The 24,355-nt window shown below is 31.6% G+C and overlaps 2 protein-coding genes across 2 annotated transcripts; one reads left to right on the top strand and one right to left on the bottom strand.

Annotated features, from left to right (window-relative positions):
- Window positions 1–2,085: 2,085 nt before the first annotated feature.
- On the top strand, window positions 2,086–8,182 carry LOC133693965 (protein CPR-5-like). The gene is made up of 5 exons (XM_062115358.1): window positions 2,086–2,827; window positions 4,708–4,764; window positions 5,155–5,190; window positions 5,334–6,053; window positions 7,354–8,182. Exons 1-5 carry the CDS (start codon window positions 2,474–2,476, stop codon window positions 7,891–7,893), a joined length of 1,707 nt encoding a protein of 568 aa, XP_061971342.1. The 5' UTR covers window positions 2,086–2,473; the 3' UTR covers window positions 7,894–8,182.
- Window positions 8,183–8,392: 210 nt separating this feature from the next.
- Window positions 8,393–14,519, bottom strand: LOC133693966 (protein HEAT INTOLERANT 4-like). The gene is made up of 14 exons (XM_062115359.1): window positions 14,095–14,519; window positions 13,608–13,646; window positions 13,470–13,523; window positions 13,318–13,381; window positions 13,099–13,157; window positions 12,209–12,333; window positions 12,025–12,084; window positions 10,901–10,959; window positions 10,531–10,610; window positions 10,291–10,329; window positions 9,873–9,935; window positions 9,740–9,787; window positions 9,529–9,657; window positions 8,393–8,789 (listed from the first exon to the last, which is right to left on the bottom strand). The coding sequence occupies exons 1-14, from the start codon at window positions 14,269–14,271 to the stop codon at window positions 8,742–8,744; spliced, it is 1,044 nt and encodes a 347-aa protein (XP_061971343.1). The 5' UTR covers window positions 14,272–14,519; the 3' UTR covers window positions 8,393–8,741.
- Window positions 14,520–24,355: the final 9,836 nt, after the last annotated feature.

The raw sequence follows: 24,355 nt of genomic DNA, 5'->3' as shown, positions 1-24,355 counted from the left end.
CAAAACACCTCAATAAATTTCTCTTATTCAATTGAATTTGTTGATATTAGAATCAGTCTTTTTTTATATTAAAATATGGTCAAATCTTCGACTTTTTCTCTTTTTTATTGTTTTTAAACAACTTTATATCCTTTCTCAAGTTCAAGAAATGAAATATCAAGGAAATAAGATTTTGCATCAAAGATAAAATTGCAAAAAAAAAAAAAAAGGAATTATGAAGGAAGAGGAAAGAAAGAAAGTGGACTAAGTATAATTTTTTTTCTAACGAGTTTTGGATTGGACATGAGATTTCTTTTTATTTTACACTTTGATATTCTTTTGTCGAATTCTTTCTTTCTTTGACAATTGAAATATAATAATGCATTCAACTTGAAATCATTTTAGTGGTTCGATATATCACTACCTTGCATTATGCTACAAGTTAGATTAGATTTTTTTAAAAATACATGAAAGAAATATCTAAACATTGCTAACACTTTTACATTAAAAATAAAATAAAATCACATGAAGGCTGATCTGATATGACCTGGTCAACTTGATGGGTTTAAAGACAACCCGGACAACCAGTAAAAACATACTTTAACTCTTAAGAATTCAAGTCAACATCTTTTTTTATATAAAAAATATTAAAACGATAACATATTTGATCGACCTGAACCAACCCTAATCAACTTGCCAGATTCATGACATGAATCACAAGACTATAATAATCTCATATAAAGCAAATCAAAACAAATTATAAAACTCAATTCTCAATTAACCTAACGTTAAAGGATGAAATTAAAAATATTTAATAAAAGAAATAACATAAGTTAACCTGTCAAACTCACGATCTGAATGATAAGGTTAAAATAACCTCGTAGAAAATAAACAAAAAAAGAATGATCCAAGTTACCCTTGGCTAACCTGTCAAATTCGCGATCAAAATCGTAAAATTATGATAACCTCCATATAAAGTAAATTAAAACAAATTATGAAACTCAATTTTCAATAAACTCATCACCAAATGATGAAATTGAAAAAAGAATATTCAATCTAAAAACATGAAATAGTTAAACCATAGTTTTTAGACCCGGCCTAGTCCAAGGCCCAGGTTCCGAGTTTTGACTGGGTCTCCCGGGTCAGTTTTTTTAATCAAAACGATGTCGTTCTAGTAAAAAAAAATCAACAGGTTGCAACCGGGTTTTTTTCAGGTCACTGGGTCAATCCATTAGGTTAACCGAGTCGCACCGAGTTTTTTCCCTCTATTTTTTCTTCAATCCGACCCGGTTTCAGCCCCGGGTCGGCTTGCCGAGTTAGGCCGAGTTTCAAAACTATGAGTAAAACAACTTGTGTTTACCCGAATTAACACACAAAATACATGACCTGATTCATAAGACCGAAATAACTTTATAGAAAACAATCTAAAATAAATCATGAAACATAATTCATAATTAATCAAATGTCAAATAATGTGATTGAAAAAAAATCAATTATGAAAAAGACAAAAAAATCTGATTCAATTGAGTTAATATGTAACTTGAATCATAAACTGAGATAATCTCATAAAAAATAATCTCCAGTAAATTATGGAGTTTAATTTTCAATAAACTAAATATTAAAATATTAAAATATAAAATGAGAAAAATAAATATAATTCTAGAAAAGAACTGCTATAATAAATAGTATAAAATGAGACTACGGGCAACAAAATCACCACCTTTTTTGGTTTATTATTAACAATAATAATTATAATGATGCAATTTCACCATTATAGCTACGATTTAAAGAATAGTGAGTTAACAGATCAAAAAGGATTTTTATAGTTGCAGCCTTGCAGGGTAGTTTTACAGTTTTACAGGGTCGAATGTGACTGTACACTGTTGTCTTATTGGGTTGGGTTACAACTTGCAAGTGGGTCTGCCATGATTGTTTAACAGACAGCACAATCTCACAACCATCCAACAAGCACTTATTCCCTCCATACATGACCTTTATAAGTAAAACAAAAAAAACGGACATTTTACCGAATTTCTTGGATTTGGAATGCCTCTTTTGTAAAGAACACGCCCGCCGACACGCATCCTAACAATATCTGTACCACTTACACCTTTGTACTTTTTCCATTTAAGTTCACGTGCTTAAGATTTTTCAAGATCCTGTCCTTATCCAGTGTTTGATTCTTGTTTCACAATCTTGAATTACTGATAGAATGTGGAAAAAATCAAGTAAAAGAAATCCAGGAGGAGCACGGGATTCAGAAAGAAAATGAAAATTAAGAGTACAGGTACTAGGTTTAATTATGTCATGAATAAACAGTACAGACACGGTCCAAAAGTTACAAAACAGTCAAACCCCCATGCACGAGCTTTGTGGATCCGATTCCATTGCTCCAATATTTACCAAACGCACCTCTCTATCTCTCTCTGTTGTTATTTATGAGATTTTAAAAATCGGTCCTTGAGGCCTCCTACTCTGTAGTCCGTACTTCTCCATGGATCGCACCGCTCCATCGCCTTCCCTCTCGACCCAAGAACCGACCCCCACTAATCATTCAGATCCAACTGTGGAGAATGATTTTAACCCAAAAACCATCAACAAGAGGAAGAAAAAAAGAGTCTTTAAAGACACAGCCATAACACCGCCCCCATCACAACCAACCTCTTCTTCTTCTTCATCTTCTTCTTCTGTTACTGCTTCTGTGAATAAAAGTCCGCGCGTGTCACACAAACGCAGAAGCCCTAAGGTGGTTTTTGCTCCGGTCAGGCGCAGGGGTGGTATAGGGGATAATGGTGTGGAGGCTATTGCATTACCTCTTGGAATGTCTTTTGCTGCTGTTGTTGCTCAGGTTTCTTCAATTTTCTGTTTTTTTATGCGATGTAGATTGAAATTAGGGATTTGGGCTCATAAAGTTTGGAATTTTGATGTAGCTTCAAGTTTGGTTTCTTTTGTTTTTTGTGTCTGTCTAGTTTTTTTAAGGCAATTAGGGTTTGTATCTGCTTACATTGGGAAATTTTTTAAGGCAATTTGCTTATATGTTATTCAAATTGATTGGCGTTTGTTTAACTGTCTAATCGGGTTTGGGATTTGTTTGCTATTGGTTATTGCTTTTCTAGATAAAATTTGATGATTTGTTGGAATGGAGATAGATACTTATGTAAGGTTAAGGAGATTGTTGATGAATTTTTGATGTTGTGGAGTGTTTATCTCTTTCAATGCCCTTAAGTTTATGTACTGATTTAGACGTGCAACTATGGAACTCAAAGATGAGTTACAAGCACTTGGATTTTAGCTTTTGATCAACTATATTATGCATGAAATTCAGTGTTGACTTGAATTTAAGTTCTGGTAGTTGGCATTAAAATGATCAATGGATTGTGAATAAAAGGTTTTTAAGCAACCCTATAGAAAATGTATACATTTGATGTACAATTGTGGCTATGTATATAAACGTCATTGAGATAGATATCTACCTTGTATCTATTGTTTTGGTGTTTTGGGAAAGCAGTAGGGATAGAGACAAGCCTGTTATGTGATGCTTAATGTGGATGTTTTATTGCTATCTGCGTATCATATGGCATACACATTACATGCTTTTACTTGCATGCACACATATCGTTTGTTGCATAATTCTTATTTTGTTTACATTAATACATTCAAGTCTATACCTTATGGCCTTGTTTGATTTATACATCGATAAATGTATAATTAGTGTGTCCAAAGCAGTGTCCAGTTTTTTATTCAACACCATGTTTGCAGTCTAATATCATTTGGTTGTCAAATTAATTTTGATATTAGGTTGACAGTTTATATTTGCTCATGCAATGAGAATTTTTGTTCTTGTGGGATGTCCGTTAATGGCATCAGTTGTATTCTTGTAACATGTTATCTTTGGTGAATCAAAAGGTGGACTGGACTCTGCCTTCTCTTAAGTATACCAAACAGATTGGTGATTGTTTATAAAGTTAACCCTCAAACATCTTCACAGCTGTTTGTTTGAACCTGAGATACCGAGCAGCTCGCCTGAACACTGAGTCTTCCTGGTCTTGACCTGCCAATTTTATTATAGTCTTCCATCTTTGTAAAAACAAAGCATTGAAAAAAAACTTGAACTCTATTTTCTTCCCTTTTAAGGTTTTATTTTCAATTTCTAATTGTTTTATATATATAGGTTTTTTCTCCCTATGGTTTCTTTCAGTATCCCCTTTGTACCTTTCGGCACTCTCCTGTGGGTTTTCTGAACTTTCAAATGAAATGGCTTGCCCTATGAAAAATGTCTCATTAAAAGTACACAATCGCATTCTTACAGGAATGGAGACACTGGAGAGTTTTTGTCAATTAGCAAGGTCTCAGGCATCTTTTATCACACTTGCTAATCATTTTGGACATGAGAAATTAAAATTTCCCATTTCAGACCTAACTGTTTTAATACTTTATTCAATTTTGTTTTTTCAAAAAAATGTTTTCTGAAGTATGCTATGTTACCAGATCTGAATAGTTTTGAATTTTGATAATTTTATATTATCAAAACATTGTTCAGAGGAGATTTGCAAAATAAGTGATGCATCACCACTTAAGACTCCATTGGCAAAGTCTCCAGTTTTATGCTCTAGTCTTAGAAATAAATGTAAATAATGTGCACATTTGTCAAGATTTTCTTGGATTCACATTAGTATTTGTCATTTGATATTGTTCATTTGTTGCTGTTTTTTCTTCTTCTAATTTTAGGTTCTGGAGAGGAAAGATGCTGCAGGTGAAAGGATGTCTGTTGATCATCTTTCAATGGTAAGTTTTGTTTTTTTTTTAGCCTAACATGAACTTTATATTCACCTCTCAGAAATAGATCTATGATGTCATCACTATGGTTTACATCCCTTCTGCTGTACATCTTTTATCTGCATACTGAATAACATACTAGATTTTTAACTCAAATGGACTGCTTGTTATACAGTTCATATTTAGGCAACAATGCAATCAGATCAATGAAATTGCCCATCTAATAAATTTTTCACTGCAACAGAAAAATTTGCCACAGCATACTTGGGTTTTTTTTTAATTTTTTGATAGGCTCTTTCCCTTTTGATATTGAATCTGTTTGAATCTGTTTGCTCTAAGATTAATGATGTTTGGAATATTGGGAATTAAATCAATCTTAATTTGTCTACTTTTGTGCAGATCTGCTCTTCAGCTGTCAGAGAATCTTTAGCCAGTGTAAGCCAGACCTTAACTGCTCACTCATCCATTGACTCTGGTTTTACAAGTCAAGTTTCCTCATGTACTTGTCAACATCAGACAGGCCACAAAATGCTGACTTATATGAATGCGCTTCATTCTTTACACCCTATTTGCAACAGGTCTTTGGTAACAAATTTGATTTCTTCGCAAGGAATTTTCAGAAATCATTTGGGAGCACATTGAGTACTCTTAGATTGATTAATGAATCGTCTATCAACTGGGGACCGCATGCCTTAATTCACCAGAACCTAGAAATTTCTGCTTCAAACAGGACTCTCAATAAAAGAGATGGCTGCACAAATAGTATGAAAGACTCTGATTCAGAAACAGACTTGCCCAATAATTCAACCGAGGGTCAAACCCATAAACCTGAGCAGGTAGAAGAGAACATATCAGTGGGTTGCTTGGGTCAAGAACTTGTCCTGCACGGGCCAGCCAACCAACTGGCTTGTGCTCCTAGTTCATACCCTTTAATTAACATGTATAGCAATATTGAGAAATCTGTTGTGGAGCAAGTCCGTTCTAATGACCTGAAGGCATTGGAGATTGGTGTTGCAATGAAAAGATTGAAGTTGGATGAGGAATTGTTGAATCTCACCTCAGAATCAAACTATCTGGAGAGATCAAAATTAGTAATGGGCATGTCAAAGGCATCCTTTAAAGCTGACAAGTTCAAGACTCAATTAGAAGACACAAGGCATGCTGAGCTGCATAGAAATTGCATTGACTGTCTTGTTGCTGGTTTGTTCATTATGTCAGCCTCGCTTTCATACAGTACATATGTTTATTCATACAGAAGGATCAAAGAAGCTACTGCATCCTGCTCTCATTCACACAAGGCAAGGACCATGTCTTATTGCTTTTCTTGCTAATGTCATTTGATTTAGTTTCTTGACATGTGTGTAATTATCATATTTGTTGGTATTCTGGTCTGGTTCTATATGCTTTCTTTCTAGTACTAGGTACTAGCAAAGGTGCTTCCTTGAGAAATAACAGGGAGACTAGAGAGAGGCTACTAAAGGTGTATTTTTAATTAAAACTATTATATTATAAGCAGCATAGTAACTTCGATCCTTGAGGTAGTTGGTAAAGGTTAGGGCTTGGGCAGGCTTTATATTCTAATCATCCCTTGATGTCTGAAATTTGACGAAGTAGAAACGATGGACAACCTTTCTCATTGGGCAAATTGTGACCGGATTCTCCTTTTCAAGTTTAAACATGATTTAGCAATCTTGATCCAAAATAGTCTTAATCACGAGCAGAAAGAAAATTCTTTATCATTGTTTCGATGTCTAATACCATGTCTTTGTTTTAAACCCTTTCTAGTTTTGTGATATTGGGTCTAGGTTGACACTATTCCCACTCCCTAACATTATGAGGTGACCAAATTAACCTTCATTTAGAATGTTCTCATATATAATTAAAACACCATCAATTCAATACACTATAAATGTAATATAAATTTATAATAGAATACTGTCTTCAAATCTAAATTGAACATGCTAATAGTATTTTTGTTTTCATTGAAATATATAGCGTATTGTTCAAAATCATTATTGTAAAAAATATTTTATAATTTACAAGTTAGATTTTAAAAAAATTTATGATATTTTTATGATAATGAATAAAATGTAGAACACTTTGTATCTGCTATAATATAGATACTCTTAATGATATCATTGTGATAATAGTAATGTTTTGTCATCTAAACAATGTTTAACATAAACAAAAATAGTATATTAAAAACAATTAGAAATACAAATACATTTTACAACACTTTTCATGAATTTTAAGTACATTTATTTGTGTGTGTAATAGAAAATTGCACTGCTAATGTGAAATTATGTTTTATTTTTTTTTGGCATGTACATGTAAAAGAATTTAATTAGTTTAATTATTTGAAGTTTTGAGGAATTAAATTGAGGTTGGTTTTGTCACTTAATGAAATTATTGACGGGGAACAACAAATAAGGGGTGGGATTAGCACCAACCGTGGGTCTATGGATTAGACAATTGCCATGCCATACCTTTGGTAACAAATGATTTTTATTTCTTTTTGCTATATACTCCTTTTATGTTTTCTTGTTAATTTCATATCAGATGCTGAGGAAAAATTCTATGTTGCTGGCTGTGTTTCAGGTGTCCAAATTCGGGTGGTTCGTCAGGCCTTTTTCATCCTTAAATTCCTGGCTGCAGATACTGATATGTCAAGTTCAAGTTGTGAGCCAAATGGCGTTTGGAATCCTAATTATTCTCGCAGTTGCTTTTTTGCTTGTACAACGGTCCTCGAGTTCACACCGGACAATGCCAATAACTTTCATTCTGCTACTGTTGGGAGCTGTCTGTGGTTTTACTGGCAAACTTTGTGTAGATACACTGGGAGGGAGTGGATCACTCTGGCTTCTGTATTGGGAAGCTTTATGCTCGCTGCAGTTCTTCTCAAATGTATGTACACCAACTTTGTTCCGTATGCTTCATGGCCCCGTCGTTGCAATCTCTCAAGGGACAAAACCCAACACAATATTTCCATATTGGCTCCGGAAATTACTCTTCTACGCTACTTCCGTCCTGTTTCTACCATTGTGCTGTGGTCTCTTGCCATTTGCTGGCCCAGGTGAATGGACAAATCATTTTTGTCTGTTAAAACCGAACATGATGTGTCCCAAAACGGGTGATTGAGGCTCCCATTCATATCGCAACCGGGCAAGCTCCTGTCTATTTGTATGTTACTTGTACTGTACACCAAGCTGCCTAAGGATTGTGCTTGGGCTAAATAAATTATGTGGGCAGCTGGGTTTATTTATTCATTTTGTATGCTTGAGTCACTGCAAAATTAGCTAGGGATGCTTTACAAAAAGAAAGCAGAAGTTGCATCGCAGGTCGTTTGTAATGTTAAGTGAATTGTCATGTTGTATCATGGTAGCAGCATTTTAATGTTAGAATATTCGTGAACTGATATATTACTTTATCCTGTATCTTATTCATTTCCCTTGAACTCTAAGAGTATAAATCTCGAGGCCTAATAGCCAAAATAATGGTTCACCTAACACACCAATAAGATTTTAATTTTGCTCAAGTCCTCAGACCACCGGTCAAATTTAGAACGCAAGCCAATGCATTGCGGTCATTTATTACAGAGAGTTGAAATACTATAAATCATATTGTTTCGCGACTAAACTTCTGGTAATAAAACTAATTATATCAGAACAAAATGTATGGGGGGAAACAACCGAGAGATCCAAGCAACAGGTGAATTTCACCACCTGCAACTCTATAACTGGAAAATGTGATAGCCCTCAACAGTGTTATCTTACAAATGCCTGCTAGAGTACCATGTGCTGACTGTCAAAAAAATTCTGAAACTAAAAAGTTTACATGCCCTGAGACACCTAGACTGATAAAGTTGAAGATTATAACGAGGCCCCAGAGGCATGACTCCCATCTTCATAGTGAACAAAATCTTCAAATTTGATTCTTTGCAGCCAAAGCAGGCTTCAAACTGTCACGCTTGTCCTAGATGTATCCACTCATAGAACCTCATGAGCCTTCCCATAATACCTGTTTATGAAGGATGCCTGCAAGGAAAAATTGCAAAAATCACAAGGAAATCAGATAATCCACTTTCTGGAAAGAGAAAATGCAAGGTCTGCATGTACTATCCTTGTTGACCCGGGACAATCTATTAATACTTGGAAATTGAGAGAATGAATGGAAAATTTAAGATGTTCCCTTGAGAAGTTGGAACGGTAGATTGACAAAACTGTGGGACGTGATGGGGTATAAAAGAAACCTTAATCATACAATCTAAACTTGAAACCCACGCATAAATAATTTCTCATTCCCTAAAAGTTGTAGCATTCAAAAGACAAAAGACCTTGGTCCACAGAATTTTCCCACAGAAAGCATATTCAATATGGAACTGCTTTAAATAATGGAACCCTGACTATTTGGGTGTTTTTGCATACACCAGAGATAATACCAGAAACAATACAAAACTCATAGAGGTAAGACAGGCCTGTATGCCTAATTCAAGGACAATATGCATGCTCTGATCATAAAATGAAACAGGCACACAGGATTTGAAAGAGGCTCATATTTGGAATATGAAATCCAAAATAAGCTAATTAGACAGATAGACAAGGGGATAATATGTTTGACTTGAATAATGTCCTCATATAACTTTGTATTCCAACTACTTGGAAACTGAACAGGCAATCACAAAGGTTGCTAGCTATTGAACTACAATCAGAATAGAAAAACAAACTCTGATTAATCAAAAGCTGTTTTTGCATGTCCTTGTGGACAATGCTTTACCTTCACATTTGATATGTCAGGTGTATCAGGTGTTTGCACGGGATAGAACTTGTAAAACCTCAACTTCTCAAATGCTCGTCTACTTTCCTCACTCATTTCCTCCAGGGCCTTTCTCCTGGCTTCCCTTGCCTGCATCAAAGAAAACTTGTTAGAAAGCAGATCAAAGACTGCCTACTTATGCTCCCAAACCAAACAGAACCAAACAAGTTACCTCTCTGTTAGCTTTCTTTGCTTCTCGAACTTTCTCTTTAACAAATTCCTAAGAAAGCAAAAATGCAAGGTTCAATTATTAACAAAAATAAGATGAAATGATGAGATATTCAAATATATTTAACAAAATTCACCTTAAAGGCATCCTTTTGATCTTCAGATAATTCATCCTCCAGGATCAGTTTATCAGTGAACTCCTGCAGATTGATAGGTAAATCTTAATATAAATTAATTGTACTTTCTTTGCAGGGGGTAGTGTGGTGGTTCGGGAAAGAATTTTGACAAAGTTGAGCAATGATAGGACAAGAATAATCACAAGAGGAGGTGAGAATATGATCATAAGCATAACACCATTTCTACATCATTCCTTCAAATATGCAGGAGAATCCAGCTCCACAGTGGTGTAACCACATGTTCAAACCAATTCTCCCATGATTTCAAATGTCACAGTGGTTATGATACATTCAAAAGACAGAAGACGTGAAAAGAGAAACTTCATGAAAAACCATCCAGGTTAAACAAAGAAAAAAACATCAGAAATAGAACTCTTACCTCAAGTTCATCAAGTTCCCAATCAAATTCACAGAAAATCTGCAGTTATTAATGATAGAAGGTCAATTTAGTGAATCGTATATCAGTGCTACCTTTATCATCACAACTAAACTAAGCACAGCAGTTTGCTTAATTAACCATAGACTGTAATTTCTGAACCAATCTCAAATCATGCAATCCATCAACATCCAAAGGTTTTGGTTTCCATCAATTTGTTTCTCTTACATGCTATTCACTTACCGGCTTTAGTTCTGATGGGAAAATTATCTGAACCTCGGTGCTCTGCTCAAGCTCATCTTCCTTAAAGGGGTTGTAGAAATCTGTCAAAAAAGGGAAGCATGTCAGAGGAATAGAACAGTTCCCTATACATTAGCAATAAAAGATGACAGAACACTAAAATCTAATACATGAGCTGTATTATCCTCTGCTCTGATTAATCTAGCAAGCAGTCAAACATTGTTCAGAAAATAAGAGTTGTGGCCACAAACTTTTTCTACTCATCAGAACTTAGAGAGCACTTTGTTCCATTATTTTCACAACACTGTTAACGTAAAAAGAAGTTTGTGTGGAATACAGCAATCTAAATATCTGAAATTTCCTCAAAACTCACAAGGTAAGCAGTACTCATATTTCTTGATCCGATCTATCTTCAAATGTTTCAAAGCGGCCCTGCAAGCAATCCATGTGCACAGGCAACAGGAATAGACACACGTAAGGATACACAAACATCATAGTATCTGAAAATTTCAACAAAACACTACAAACCTGAATATTTCTCATAAAATATGGTATGCTTATGTGTGCATCAACTTCCAATGATTAATGAATCGGAGAACCAGAAATGAAGTTTAAAAAGTGAAAAGGTTATAAAATATTCTGCTGAAGGAAGCCGGAGTCTTAAGTTCTCAAGTTTATTGTGCAATAACAACATGCTGGCTGTAAGTTTAACAGCAGATCTATGAACATAAAAATGTTGATTCCTCTAGCTTCTATTTTGCTAAAAAACAAGCCCAGATGTGTCTTTATGTCTCATTATTTTCTTCATATCACACTTAAACATCTATTGAACAGAATGTCATCCAACTGCCATAAGAAAAGGTATATATAACCAAGAAAAAATGTAAAATGAGAAACCAAAATATAGCAAAAAGTGAAGTTATTTCTGTTAAATAAATAATATAATAATGGTTCTCAAAAGTAGGAACTGAGAACTGGATTATCTAAAAAAATACCAAGCCAGTTGTCCAGAAATGCCCTTAAGACATGTGAGCACCATGCATGCTTATAACATGTATTTAAGACCAAACTGTGATAATGGTTCTCAAAAGCAGGAACTGAGATCTGGGAACTGGATCATCCAAAAAAAGTACCAAACAAGTTGTCCAGAAATGCCCATGAGACATTTGAGCACCATGTATGCTTGTAACGATTATTTAAGAACAAACTGTGATATCAACATATGCAATGAAAATGGACAGCAATAAAGAACTTAAAGAGCAGTTTGTCCTGATAACCGAGAATCTACATACAAAAACAAATCAGAGCAGAGCTCCATAAAAAATCAACATACAAAAACCAATCGGAACAGTTCTCCATACATACAGCTCGAGGAAATTAAAAAGGCAGCCAAAAGAACTTTTAAGTAATAACTATAGGGTAAGAAACAACCTCATATAAAACAATAGAAATGATATATCGTGTGTGTACAGGAAGATTGAGAGGGCAGCAAGGTACCTTCTCTGAGTGCAACTCAGAATAAATATTTGATGTCTCAGTCTGTCAACTTGACTTTCTCTGGAGAAGGATTTGAGATGCAAAAAAGACATTGAGCAAAATATACAAGTAAAAAAAAAATTGGGAAAAGAGAAACTCCATGAAATCATATAGAAATGCAAGTTGGAATATAAAATTTGGATACCTATTTTCCAGAGGTATATAAGGAACCCAATCCATTTTCATTTGTTTCATGGGAATTATTTCTTCAACCTCCCTCTGAACCGACTTAATTCCAATCTTATCAGAAGGAGGGAAAGGAGATGCAACCTGTAAAAGAAGATGTTTAATAAATAGAAAGGCAGCAGCAAGAAATGACACGCCTCGATTAATATAAAGGATTTTTATTTTTTTATTTTCTTTTTCAAGGAAACAAAGACTAGAGATATTGTCTTCACAACAACACCAATCTGCAACTGTACTTCTGAAATTATAACAGATAATAAAATATGTGATGAAACAACTCTTAGGAAGAAAAAATGTGGTGTTGGGAAAAGTAACAATCTAAGAGGTAAATTCTCAAGCTCTTAATCTCTGGCCTTGAGAACAGCACAAAATGGACATCTTCGTAGTAAAACATAGGCTTCCTTTTAAGTTCATCTTATAAAAGGTTTAACTAGGTGTAAAGGTAGGGACAATTGTAGAACCACCATTCTCACTTTGCCAAGTTCAAAAGGAGAGATCTGTGATCCCACTATTACCATAAAGGAAATGTAGAATGTCTATGAGCGCTATGACCTTTTCACTCCTGGATTGTGCTTTAATGCATGGAAGCACTTCTCGGACATATATATCTAGGGCTTCTGAAACCTGAGATCCTTGTTATATGAGATTTAAGTAGGTGTAAAGGTGGGGACAACGTAAAGCCATAACCGGACACAGCTAAACCTTTTATCAAATTAAGTAAAGAAAAACCCATGTTACTTTCATCATGAAAACAAACCAACGTAAAAATATGTGATAAGAAAATGTGTTTCATAGGTGAACATACATATATCAGAGTGCATGCAAAAGTAACTGTTTCAGTAAACTTACCGCCACGACTGCAGGTATGTAGATTAATAGGCTATCATCCTTGAAAGGGACCAGTTGAGCTGAAGAAACCAAAGAAACAAAATAAGATTCATATGGCAAAAGAAAAGGACAGGGCATGGGAAAATCAAGCAAAAAAGAAAGTAATGTTTGGCTATTTAAAGAAGCCTGGGCACAAAGACTTAGAAAAAAATTAAGGTTTCAAGTTAGAAAGTAACTCACGCTCTGTACACCCAAAAAGGTAAACTTTCCTCCCATGTAGAACACCTCCTTCTTCAAATGCATTCTGACCAGTCAGAGCAGTAGTTTCAGTTTACACACATACTAAAAACCATCTACGCAGTGAAAGATATAGGTGATTTTATGACAACCACCTCTAGATTAGAGAAATTCCAGTTGAATCCGTAAACCTTGTCCAGTTGATCCCACTGTTCAAAAAAGAAATATTGTAAGCTATAAGCAACATAATTAATTAACCAACAAAGCAAAGAACAGGATAAAAAAAATCTAACCTCTGTACCGACAGGGAATATTTCCTTCCATAAGTCTTCCTGCATAAGAAAACAATTTCACAATGCTTAATTTTTTTAATTGACCAGCTAAAAAAAAAAAAATACGGTACTCAAAAAATTCAACAAAAAAAATCCAAACTACCCTTACTATAAAAGCACTACTACACAGTTCAAGAATTTTAACCTAATTAAGAAAAAAATAAAACTAAACTAAACTAACAAACTGCAGCTATTAACCTTAAACTCAAAGCTAAGCTTTTTCCACTGTTTAATTAATTGACTCATTGGTTAACAATATAATTAACCCTACGAAAAAATATCCGATTTCATTCATTTTTAAAAACCTATTAACAAACAGAAATTGAACAAATTATTCCTATATTTTTCAATATATAGAAAGAAAAAGCTTAGATTAATTAATTTCTAAAATCCAACAAAATAAACTAATTGAAACAAAATAATGGGAGGAAGTGAAAGATTAGAATACCAAGTTGCGCTTGTCTTCGAAGTATTCGGGTTCGGGTTTGGATGCCTTTACTGGCTTAGCTCTAGTAGGTGGTTTCGTGGATTCGGTGGTTTTGTGGTTGTCTTGAGCGGGAACGGCAGCAGCTTCGTCTTCACTATAATCTTTCTGGATTCTCTTTCTCTTGGCTCCTTTCCTCATTATTGATTGATTGATTTTCTAGAGAGAACTAACCAAGTGATGGCGAGAGAGCTTGGTTATTTTGGATCGAACTCGAAGGATCCGGATTCGAGTCTTGGAGAGGGAGGGAGGGAGGAACAGTGTGTGTTTTTGTTTTTTAAAAGCGTGAAATTGACGCGGGGAGATAGGGTTTTTTCTCTTTCGGTAGGTTGAAATTTCAGTTTCTAGAGAGGCGCAAAGATTTGAATTTTTTGGAATTTTTTTTTTTTTTTTTTAATGAAGCACTGATGGTGGTGTACGGACAACGTCGGCAATAAGTAGTGAAAAAAAAAAAACCGAAAACACGAGGTAGGAAGACTGTGAGACTGTTTCGAACTTGTTTTTTAATTTTTTTTATTTAAAAATATATTAAAATAATATTTTTTTATTTTTAATATCAATATATTAAAAAATTTTAAAAAAATTAACTTAAATTTTAAAATACAATTCAACCTCGTAAACAAACATCCTTATATATGTAAGGTAGGTGATATTTTTTAGTTCTTGTCGGTTTTATTATTTTGTGTTTAAGATTTTTTAGTTTTAAAAATTATATATCAGTTACTTAACTAGAGTTGGCTATAATGTTTTTAAAAGAGCTCAGATTTTCCTTTCAAAATGCCAAATTTGTTGCAGTGGATGAGATTGAATTACTTCAAAAAAATGAAGGGTGTATTGGGAAAAGATGATTAAATTGTGATAGAACAGGAAATGATAGATAATTAACTGCAATTTTTTATAAAAAAAAAAGCTAGGTTTTTACTTTCAAAATGCCAGGTTTGCTTTTGTAGCCGACGAAATTGAAAAACTTAAAAAATAAAATGAAGGGTGCATTAAAAAAATGATAAAATTATGAGAGAACGAATAATGAAAACAAATTTTAAAAAAACTAGGAGTGTTTGTGTTTTTATTTTAATAAAAGATACAGGGGTAGTCTCCACTTAACTTAGAATCCGTTTATTTGTTAGAAAGTAATTTTATTTTTAAGTAAATTCTGAAAAAGTGAATTCTAAAAAAATAAATTATTTTTCAATGTTTGATATTGTGATGAAAAATAAGTTGGAAAATATTTTCCAGTATTTGGTTATGTCATAGAAAATAAGTTAGAAAATAACTTATTAATGTTTTATTTTTTTCAAGTTTATTAAAATAATGAGGAACAAATATTACAAATAAAAAAGTTGAATGAGAATGAAATTGAAAAAAAATATAATTTTATAAACTATCTCAAATAAAATAAATAATAATCAAAATAATAGAGATCAAATCTAAAAAATAAAAAAATAAAAATATGAAGAAATTAAAATAATAATAATAAACATTTCATAAATTATTTCAAAAAAAATAAGTAACAATCAAAAGAACGATGATCAAACTTGATACATCAAAAATTTTAATTAAAAAATGATAAGGAAAAAGCAAATAACAATTATAAAAATAAGGACCAAAATTAGTATAAAAATTAAATTCTAAGGGGTGAAATTGAAAAACAAATATTCAATATATATATATAGCAATTAAAAGTTTGAGGACCAAATTTAATATAATCAGCAAATAATACGACATTTCTAAATTTTTCACAACTTGTGGAAAGTGTTTTCCGTCCAAAATATAAGGAAAACACTTTTATAGAAACCAAGCCAAATTTTTCTTTGACCAGAAAGTATTTTTCGTTGACCAACTTTTCTAATGGCAAACAAATACAGGAAAGTTTAGAAAATAATTTCCTCAAAACTAGTTTTCAGGAAACAAACACAGCTTTTATGAAGACGGCGGTGGATTGACTTCTATCTCCATGAAAAAAGAGGTGAAGATTGATAAAATTATTAATTGCCCGAATTATTCAAGTATGGAGGTGAAGGTGGCATAATCTTGGACCGTCATACCCAAATTTATATATATATAATTTATTACACCTATAGTGTTAGATATATATTTAAAATGGATTGTGTAATTTTCTTTTTAAGATTATTTTGATCAACATTGTTTGGTAAACATAAAATTTTATTTTTTTATGATCTATTTACTTCATTTAATGGATGTCAGTCAAAAGAAAATAGAAAAAAAAACCTTTCTTCAATGGGAATGGAAATGGATGTGGTGTGTTTGGTATTATAATACATGGTACCTTTTCACTTAAAAATATATTAAAATGATTTTTTAAAAAAAAATTATTTAATTTTTATATTACCACATCAAAATTATCGAAAAACACTTAAAAATTATCATCTTAATGCTTTTTTAAATGAAACTCACTTTTAAAACGCGTTTAAAAGCAAGAATACACCTAGAAGCATAAACTTTCACACTCTTAAACACTATATTGAGATTTGCTTCCAATATAAATGGAAACGGGTATAAAGGTCAAAAGGTCTTTATGAAGGTAAACGGTGCATCATTTGTTTTCATGAACCTTTATTGTAATTTTTAAGACCCATTTGTATTCGAGATTGCACTACACATGTAACCTTAAAGACAAACAAGCACTTAGTAAGACCTGATAATGGATCTCATAAAACTAGTTGCTTATACGCACTCTTGAATTTATTTTTTATTTTTTTTGAAAAATCACACCAGGCATCTTATAGTATAGTTATTTTTCCACGTTATCTCTATTTTGTTTTCAAAAATTACAAGTTACATCATAAAGTTTAAAAGTTTATAACACATTGCATCTTTATCAACGAGCGCAAAAAAGGAATCAATAAAAAATATCAAATTACTTTTAGGATTCTTATTATATTTCAATTAATGATTGGATATCTTTTTTTATTAAAAATTACAATTTTATCATTAAAAAAAATGAGTCACCACCATTTTAACTCAAACCTTGATATCCAACAACAAAAAAGAAACTTAAACTGCATTGGGTCAGGAGGCTAACTTGATTCTTGATACAGGAGGATTTTTAAGAAATGTTATTTGTTTTTTGTTTTTTTCTATTCAGCTTAAGAAATTAAATATCATGCTTGATAAAAAAAATCTAACTTGTCTATGACTTTTATTGTTTTTTCTTTACTTTACTTTCAGGTTTTCTTGTTTATTCAAGTTAGTTTTTTTATTTATTTAAGAAGTTGTAAACCTTTGGTAAGATAGATTACTTAAAAAGAAATATATAGTAGTAAAATCATGAATTGAAATTTTGTGTGATGACCCAATATGGCCTTAATTTTACCTTTATAATTTGTTATCTTTTTTTTTCATTTGTGTAAGTTGGTATCAAATCCTAATGATTATTTTCTTGTTGCGTGTTGGAAAAACAATTGTTGGAAGATGTAGCAGAATAAGACGTATTTGTGCAGAAGAAGATGAGGAGGTTCCTTTTTAAGAAAGAGACATTTAAGAATTGGCGATAGAAAACATGCAAATACAGATTGCATGATTGAAGAAAGGTGTTTAGGAATTAGTGATAGAAAAGATACAAAGACAAATTGCAAAATTAACTAATAAGTTAGCAGAGGTGACGAGCCCAAGGGATCGCGAGAAATTGATCACAAGCCCATTGGTAATTTTAAGAACCTATTTCATAAGCGTGAGTAGGGGTGCATTTGGGATTGTGGTGGTGGTGGTGGTTCAAAGTGTTTTTCGCTTAAAAATGCATAAAAATAAAGTTTTTTTTTTAAAAAAAATATTTTTGACATTAGCACATGAAAAAAAATTTAAAATATAAAAAAATTATTTTAAGCAAAAAAAATAAAATTTAAAGGAACGTGGTTTGCACCGCGTTCCCAAACACACCGTAAATAAAACAACTTCTTAATTGAGATAAGTATCATGGAGATTCTGGTGATCCTATTTGTGATGAAATAAATGTAGATTGATATACTCTATCAATTTATCATTTTTATTTTGATGATGATGATGATGTCATGAACAATGATAGTAAGGGTAATGATAATGTTATTAATAGTGTCCTCGTTGACAGATTAAAAGTTAAGTGCAAAAAGAAAATAGAAGGTGTTCAACAAATTTTTTTTAATTAAATTAGGTTATATTGATTATTTTAATTAGAGGCTTATTGTTATCACAAAAATAAACTTGTTCAAAGATTATACAGATGCAACACAAATTGAAGAAGCAAGTTTGAGGTTTCTAATTCATTACTCCACAAGCCAATAAAATATAAATAATATGTTAATTGTTGTTTCTCATGAAAGTTTAACGTGAATTGATTGAAATTAATATCTAAAATTGTTATGCCCATGAAAATAAAAAAAGAAAATGAATTGGTGAGTCGTAAGTGAACATACACAATATCTAAATTATAACGATTCAAACTTAAGGACAAGCTCTTTCCAAAACATGAAGACCCGTGTTAGAGGGATTTTGTGAAAAGTTATTTGTTTTCTTATTTTTTTTATTTAGTTTATAAAATTAAATATTATACCTGGTAATTTTATTTTTACTAGTTTGTTAAGGATTTTTATTGTCTTTCATTTATTTTTGGATTTATTTAAAAAAGCTGTCAATCTTTTGACGGGATATAATACTTGAAGATAAATATCCAGTAATAAAAGTATGAATTATTAATTTGTGTGACAACACTTTTCAATTTTAATTTTGTTTTTCTAACTTATTGTTTTATTATTTGTATTTTTATCTGCGTCAATTCCACTATAGATTTTTCTTTTTCTTGAATCGCTTTGTAATTGATCATGCTCATGCTTCACTCTCATACACCACTCCTTATAACGTTTCACTCCGCTTGATATCGACCACCACCAAATCTATGAAACCAATCTAGATTTATATTTGTCACCCTACCTTTTATATCTCCAAACTAAGATTTTGCTACTCTAATCTTTTACTGATGCAAACCATTATCATTTATTAATGGACATTTGACAACCAATTTCAACATGATCCTAATCTTTATGAAGATATAAAAGTCCTTAAATTTTTCATATTTGAGACTAGCCCATGACATAAAACCAAGCTTCTTAGTTTTAAAACTAATAATCAATGATTCTACAAATCTACAACGACCCTCGACCTTAAGAGATTGTTCCAACTAATTTCCCCAATTTGTACAAGGTCTCCTTCTACCAGGCCTTAAAATGACTAAATTATCTATAATAAATTCATTATCGACTTAATTTATGAATCAAGTTCATTGATTGATCTTTATAAATGGAGAAGATATGCATTATGAAATGCTTATAAATCCACTTGTGACGGATCATGCACGTAGAGGATCTCAAAACATGTATGTTGTTATTGTTGGTGCAATACTTGTAGACTTTTTAAAGTGGTTAGTTCATTTTGAATATGATTGCAAACAAGTAGATAAAAAAAAAAAACAAAGACCTGCTAGTTTTACTAAGTTAGGTGACAAGTCATGAGTATATACATGAAACCTCGTCCTGGTATAATTAGCCCCCACTCCCTCCTTCACGGCCACCCTGCACTGTTTTTTTCTACTCTGAAAACTATTATCGTTGATCAACTCTCGTCTCTTTTAGATCAAAACTACACTGACAATCTCACATTAACAACATTCACACGCCTCCACAATCCATTATCCTTTCTCTCACATGTAGCAACAATCATTATTTGATCATTACACAAAAACTAGCGGTGACCACTATAAAAAAGTCTTAAAAACCCAAACACAAAAGAGAAAGAGCTACATGGAAGAAAAACAAAAATCATAAACCATCTAATCATTAACAAATAATAAGAGATTTGCAACGTTAATGTATTGAAATAATCAAACAAATAATAAAAAATCAAGGTTTTCTACAATCTTTAACTTGTTTTTTTTTAGGGTTTCAAGGAAAAATGATTTTTTTTAAACAATAGAGAGATCTTAGCAATGCGAGAAGAAAGAAATCATGTATGAAAAAACTCTATACATCACAAGAAAAGAAAAATCAATTAAAAAAACTAGATTAATTTTTTATTTGAGTTCAAATTATCATGAGAAGAGAGAAGATCATGTCTGGAGAGAGAAAGATTTTGTTTGATTGATATGCTAGGTATTTCTAGTATGATGAGAGATTTTGTTTGATTGATATGCTAGGTATTTCTAGTATGATATATATGATGGCAGCTTAGTATTTCTATTCAAATTTAAAAATTATATTGATCTATGATGTAAATTGTAATTTTTTTAAAAATAAAAACAATATAAAAAAGGGAGTAGCTGTAAAGTGCTTATTTTTTTTTTATGAATGTTTAACATCACTCTTGAAAACCAGAGGCCAAGTTATATACAAATCTAAAAATATGAAAATTTAGAATGGGGCTTTTAAATTAAAGAAATTAGCTAGTTATTTGGACAAAACCAATATAACTAAATAATAGTTTACTGTTCCCACCGATTTGAAAGTATTTTCTTATTATTTTGTTAACATTTATTTCAAACAGCTTATGAAAAAGAATTCCATAGTAATTGTTAATATAACTGAGAATGTTTGGTTTTGCATGACAACTACATGATAGACGGCTGTTGAAACTCAAAGATGCTGGTATATCTAGTGATTTTTACATTTTATGTTTGATTTAAAATATTAAACAAGAAGGACTGTGAATATAATTAATTCCTGAATATTTTTTGAATCGGATGGAATTTCAAACAGCTTGAAAAGGAAATTGGGTTGGTTTGAATTTGTGTTTTTTGAACAAATTAAAAGGTATCTTGAGTTGATAAATTGATTTGAAGTAAAAATAGGTCAAAAAATTATTCTGGAGTTTCAAAACCCAGGACTCGATTTTCTATAAAGAACACTTTCATGCTATACTATTCAATAGCATAAAAACATTCAATTTGATTCTTCAAATTTCACTTTTTTCATTTCCGGTACATGTTATTTAGAAATTTTACGATTCACTTTTAAGTTTTTTTTTTCCACGCTTTAATCCTTAAATGTTTAAGGAAGAGAGAGAAAGTTATGAGGAAAAAAAAGGAAATACAATTTTTGGATAACTTGGCTTTGACTACAATAACTGTAATTTTGGTGTTTTTGAATTCGTTTAGGAAAACTCAATGAATTTGGTTTCTAACTTTAATGATGCTTCACAAGGTAGATCCAACAAATATATATATATATATATATATATATATATATGCTGACTTGCACAAATGATTATCCTGCAGGACCGGCACTACTTGATAAATAATAAACTTTATTTTTCATTATTTATTCATCTTACCCCCTCTCGTGACTTGTGTGTGTTAGAATTAAATTTCATGGTGAATAACTCTTCCTCAACTTTCTATATTTTTTTATTTATTTTGGTGAAATTAATGATGATTTTAGAGGGTGTTTCAGAGTGTGATTGCAGTTGTTTTTTAAAATGCTTTTTATTCAGAAAAAATATCAAAATAATATTTTTTTATTTTTTAAGAAATTAGTTTTGACATTGAAGCATTAAAATATTTGAAAATACTAAAAAAATATTAATTTAAAATAAAAAAATTAATTTCACTTTACAAATCCTTTTTATGAATATGCTTGTCAGTAGGCACTGAGTCATGATTTTCTTTTTTCTAGCGATGAATTACCTCCATTTTTTCATGGGAGGCAAAGAATTTTACAGTATATAGAGTGATTGAGGAGTGTTAAAGGTGAATACAAGCTATTCCCAGCAAACACAAAAACATGATTCAAAAGCATCATTGTTATTTTTCATTTTTTAAGAAAGTTTGTTTGATATTTTAAAGCAGGTCACGAGATAGAAGGTGTTTGTTTTTGCATTGATACTATGTTTTTAAAAAAATTATTTAAAAAAAATATGTGTTTTTAGATTGTTTTGGTATGTTAATATCAAAACTAAAATAAAAAATATTATTTTAATATATTTTTAATTAAAATATACTTTAAAAAAACAACTAAAAGTGCAATACAAAACTTATAAAAAAACAAGTGATATAAAAGTGCTCGTTTCCTTTTAACAAAATCGCTCATACAAAACTTATAAAAATCAGAGGACAGTTTTAACTTCTCTTTATTGGTAATTGTATATTTGGTCAGGAAAGGGAAATTATGCCTTCCTCAGGATTTTCCATATAGACATAAAATGTGTGATTTATATGTTATATAGAATTTTCTATATAATGTTTTAAGATGAGAAATTGACAGATTTTTTTGTGTTCTTACGAAACGTAGCGCGGTAGCAAAAGGTTTGAGATCTGCATAACATGTCTCAAGTTCGAGTCAGGACGTGTATCTCTTATAAAAATCTAGGATAATCAAGATTTTACTCCTTCATCTAAATTCATAAAATACACTTTTGAGAATGAGATTTTCTGAAATAAAAAAAAATTTAAAATGATAACATGTAAAAAATTCAAAGTATTAACCGGGTTGGACCTTTTTTTTAATATAATCTTCACATTCTTTTAAGTTGGATCGATTTTCTTTTTGTCTTTGTTTTTTCTCGAGCTAGTGGTTACTCTCTAATTTGATGGGACTAGGTAGGAAAGTTTTCCTCCTTGATTCCCTCCTTAGCCATTTCCACTTTTTTTTTTTCCTTCCAAAAAAGTAGATTATTGGCACGTCCATCCAAATTTTCATCCCCCCCCCCCCAATTATTTCCTCGCACGTTTTAATTAAAAACATATATTTATTTTTTGTCAATTGTTCTGATGATATGTTGTATTGGATTTAAGTTTTAGTCTTAGCTTTTCGTCAATCACTGTTTACCTGTCCCATTATATTTTTAAAGAGATTGTTTTTTTTGACCCCACATGATGATATTTTGAGTTAATATAGATTGACTTGATACTAGCATGTCACCCACGACATGAGATTGAGATTAAAAAATTAATTTTTTAAAAATAATCTGTAAAAAAAGAATAAAAGTTAAATAAACAAATATTGGAAAAAACCCTATGTCACCCCAATTTAACTTCGTTAACCTGCAACTTAAAAAATTTGAGTCAACCCGGGTTAACTCTCCCAACCCATCACTCGTGATATGAGGTTGGGATTAAAAAAAATTAAATTTTAAAAAATGACCTAGAAAAAGAGATCAAAGCAAAAAAAAACATATAAAGAGTTTATTTAGCTTTTAAAAACAAGCTAAATAAATGAAATATAATGGCGAGGGACAATATTAAAAAAAATAAACAAATCAAAAAAGGATAAAAAACATCAATCACGAGAATGAATATTATATTTTATATAAAAAGTAAATAAAAATGAATGAAAATAAATAATAAATAATCTAAGATAAATAAATAAATGAATATCAATCAAAAGAATGCACACCAAAATTAAATTAATAATTAAATGAGATGATAACTTTGAAATTTAGCTAACCTCACATGAATTACAAGGAGATAAGAGAGAAAAAAAAGAGAGGAGAAAAAAACACCATCGGCACCAAACCGTCACGGATTTTGATATGCATGTCACCTTACCAGCTTCACTGTCACTAAATGCTTCAAACGACATGGCCATCAGAATACGTGTCAATAGCTTTTTTTTTTAATTATTATATGTTAAAATACTAGTTTTTTTTTTTTGAATTCGAGAAAACCCCATCCTCCATAAAGGGCACTTTGTGGGCCCAGATGAGTGAGAAAAAACTCGGCTGTCCCAGGCTTTTACAAGAGGTGCACGCCCTGACTCGAACTCGAAACCTATTGTGCAAATCTCAAGCTTTTTGCCACTACGCTATGTCCCTTGGAGACATTAAAATACTAATTTGCTCATAACTCAAATAGACGACAACAAAATAACCATGATGAAAAATATAAAAACACCCCTTGACTCATTCTTTATTTTTTTTTATTTGAAGGGTAACAAAGTAATTGTATATTTTAAAAAAAACAAGAAATGACACAAAAGGCCCTTTCATCCTTTGTCTATGTGTAAATATTTTAAGGATATCTATGTAATTTAACCATAAAAAAGTCAATGGACCATAATAACATCAATTAATTGCATAATATCAAATAAATCTCATGGAAAATGCCTTGTTACCCCATTAAAAGGCCATTTGCTTGATGTAATTAAAGCTGGTTACATCATTGCACGACAGCGATCCAGAGTGCAACGTGTCTTCAATGCGCTGACATTTTGCACCATAATAAAATCATCACAAACCTTTCCTGTTA

Source organism: Populus nigra, chromosome 5 (genome assembly GCF_951802175.1).
Source record: "Populus nigra chromosome 5, ddPopNigr1.1, whole genome shotgun sequence".
NCBI lineage: Eukaryota > Viridiplantae > Streptophyta > Magnoliopsida > Malpighiales > Salicaceae > Populus > Populus nigra.
The sequence above is the reverse complement of the archived record's forward strand: the minus strand, read 5'-3'. Positions and strand labels throughout refer to the sequence as shown.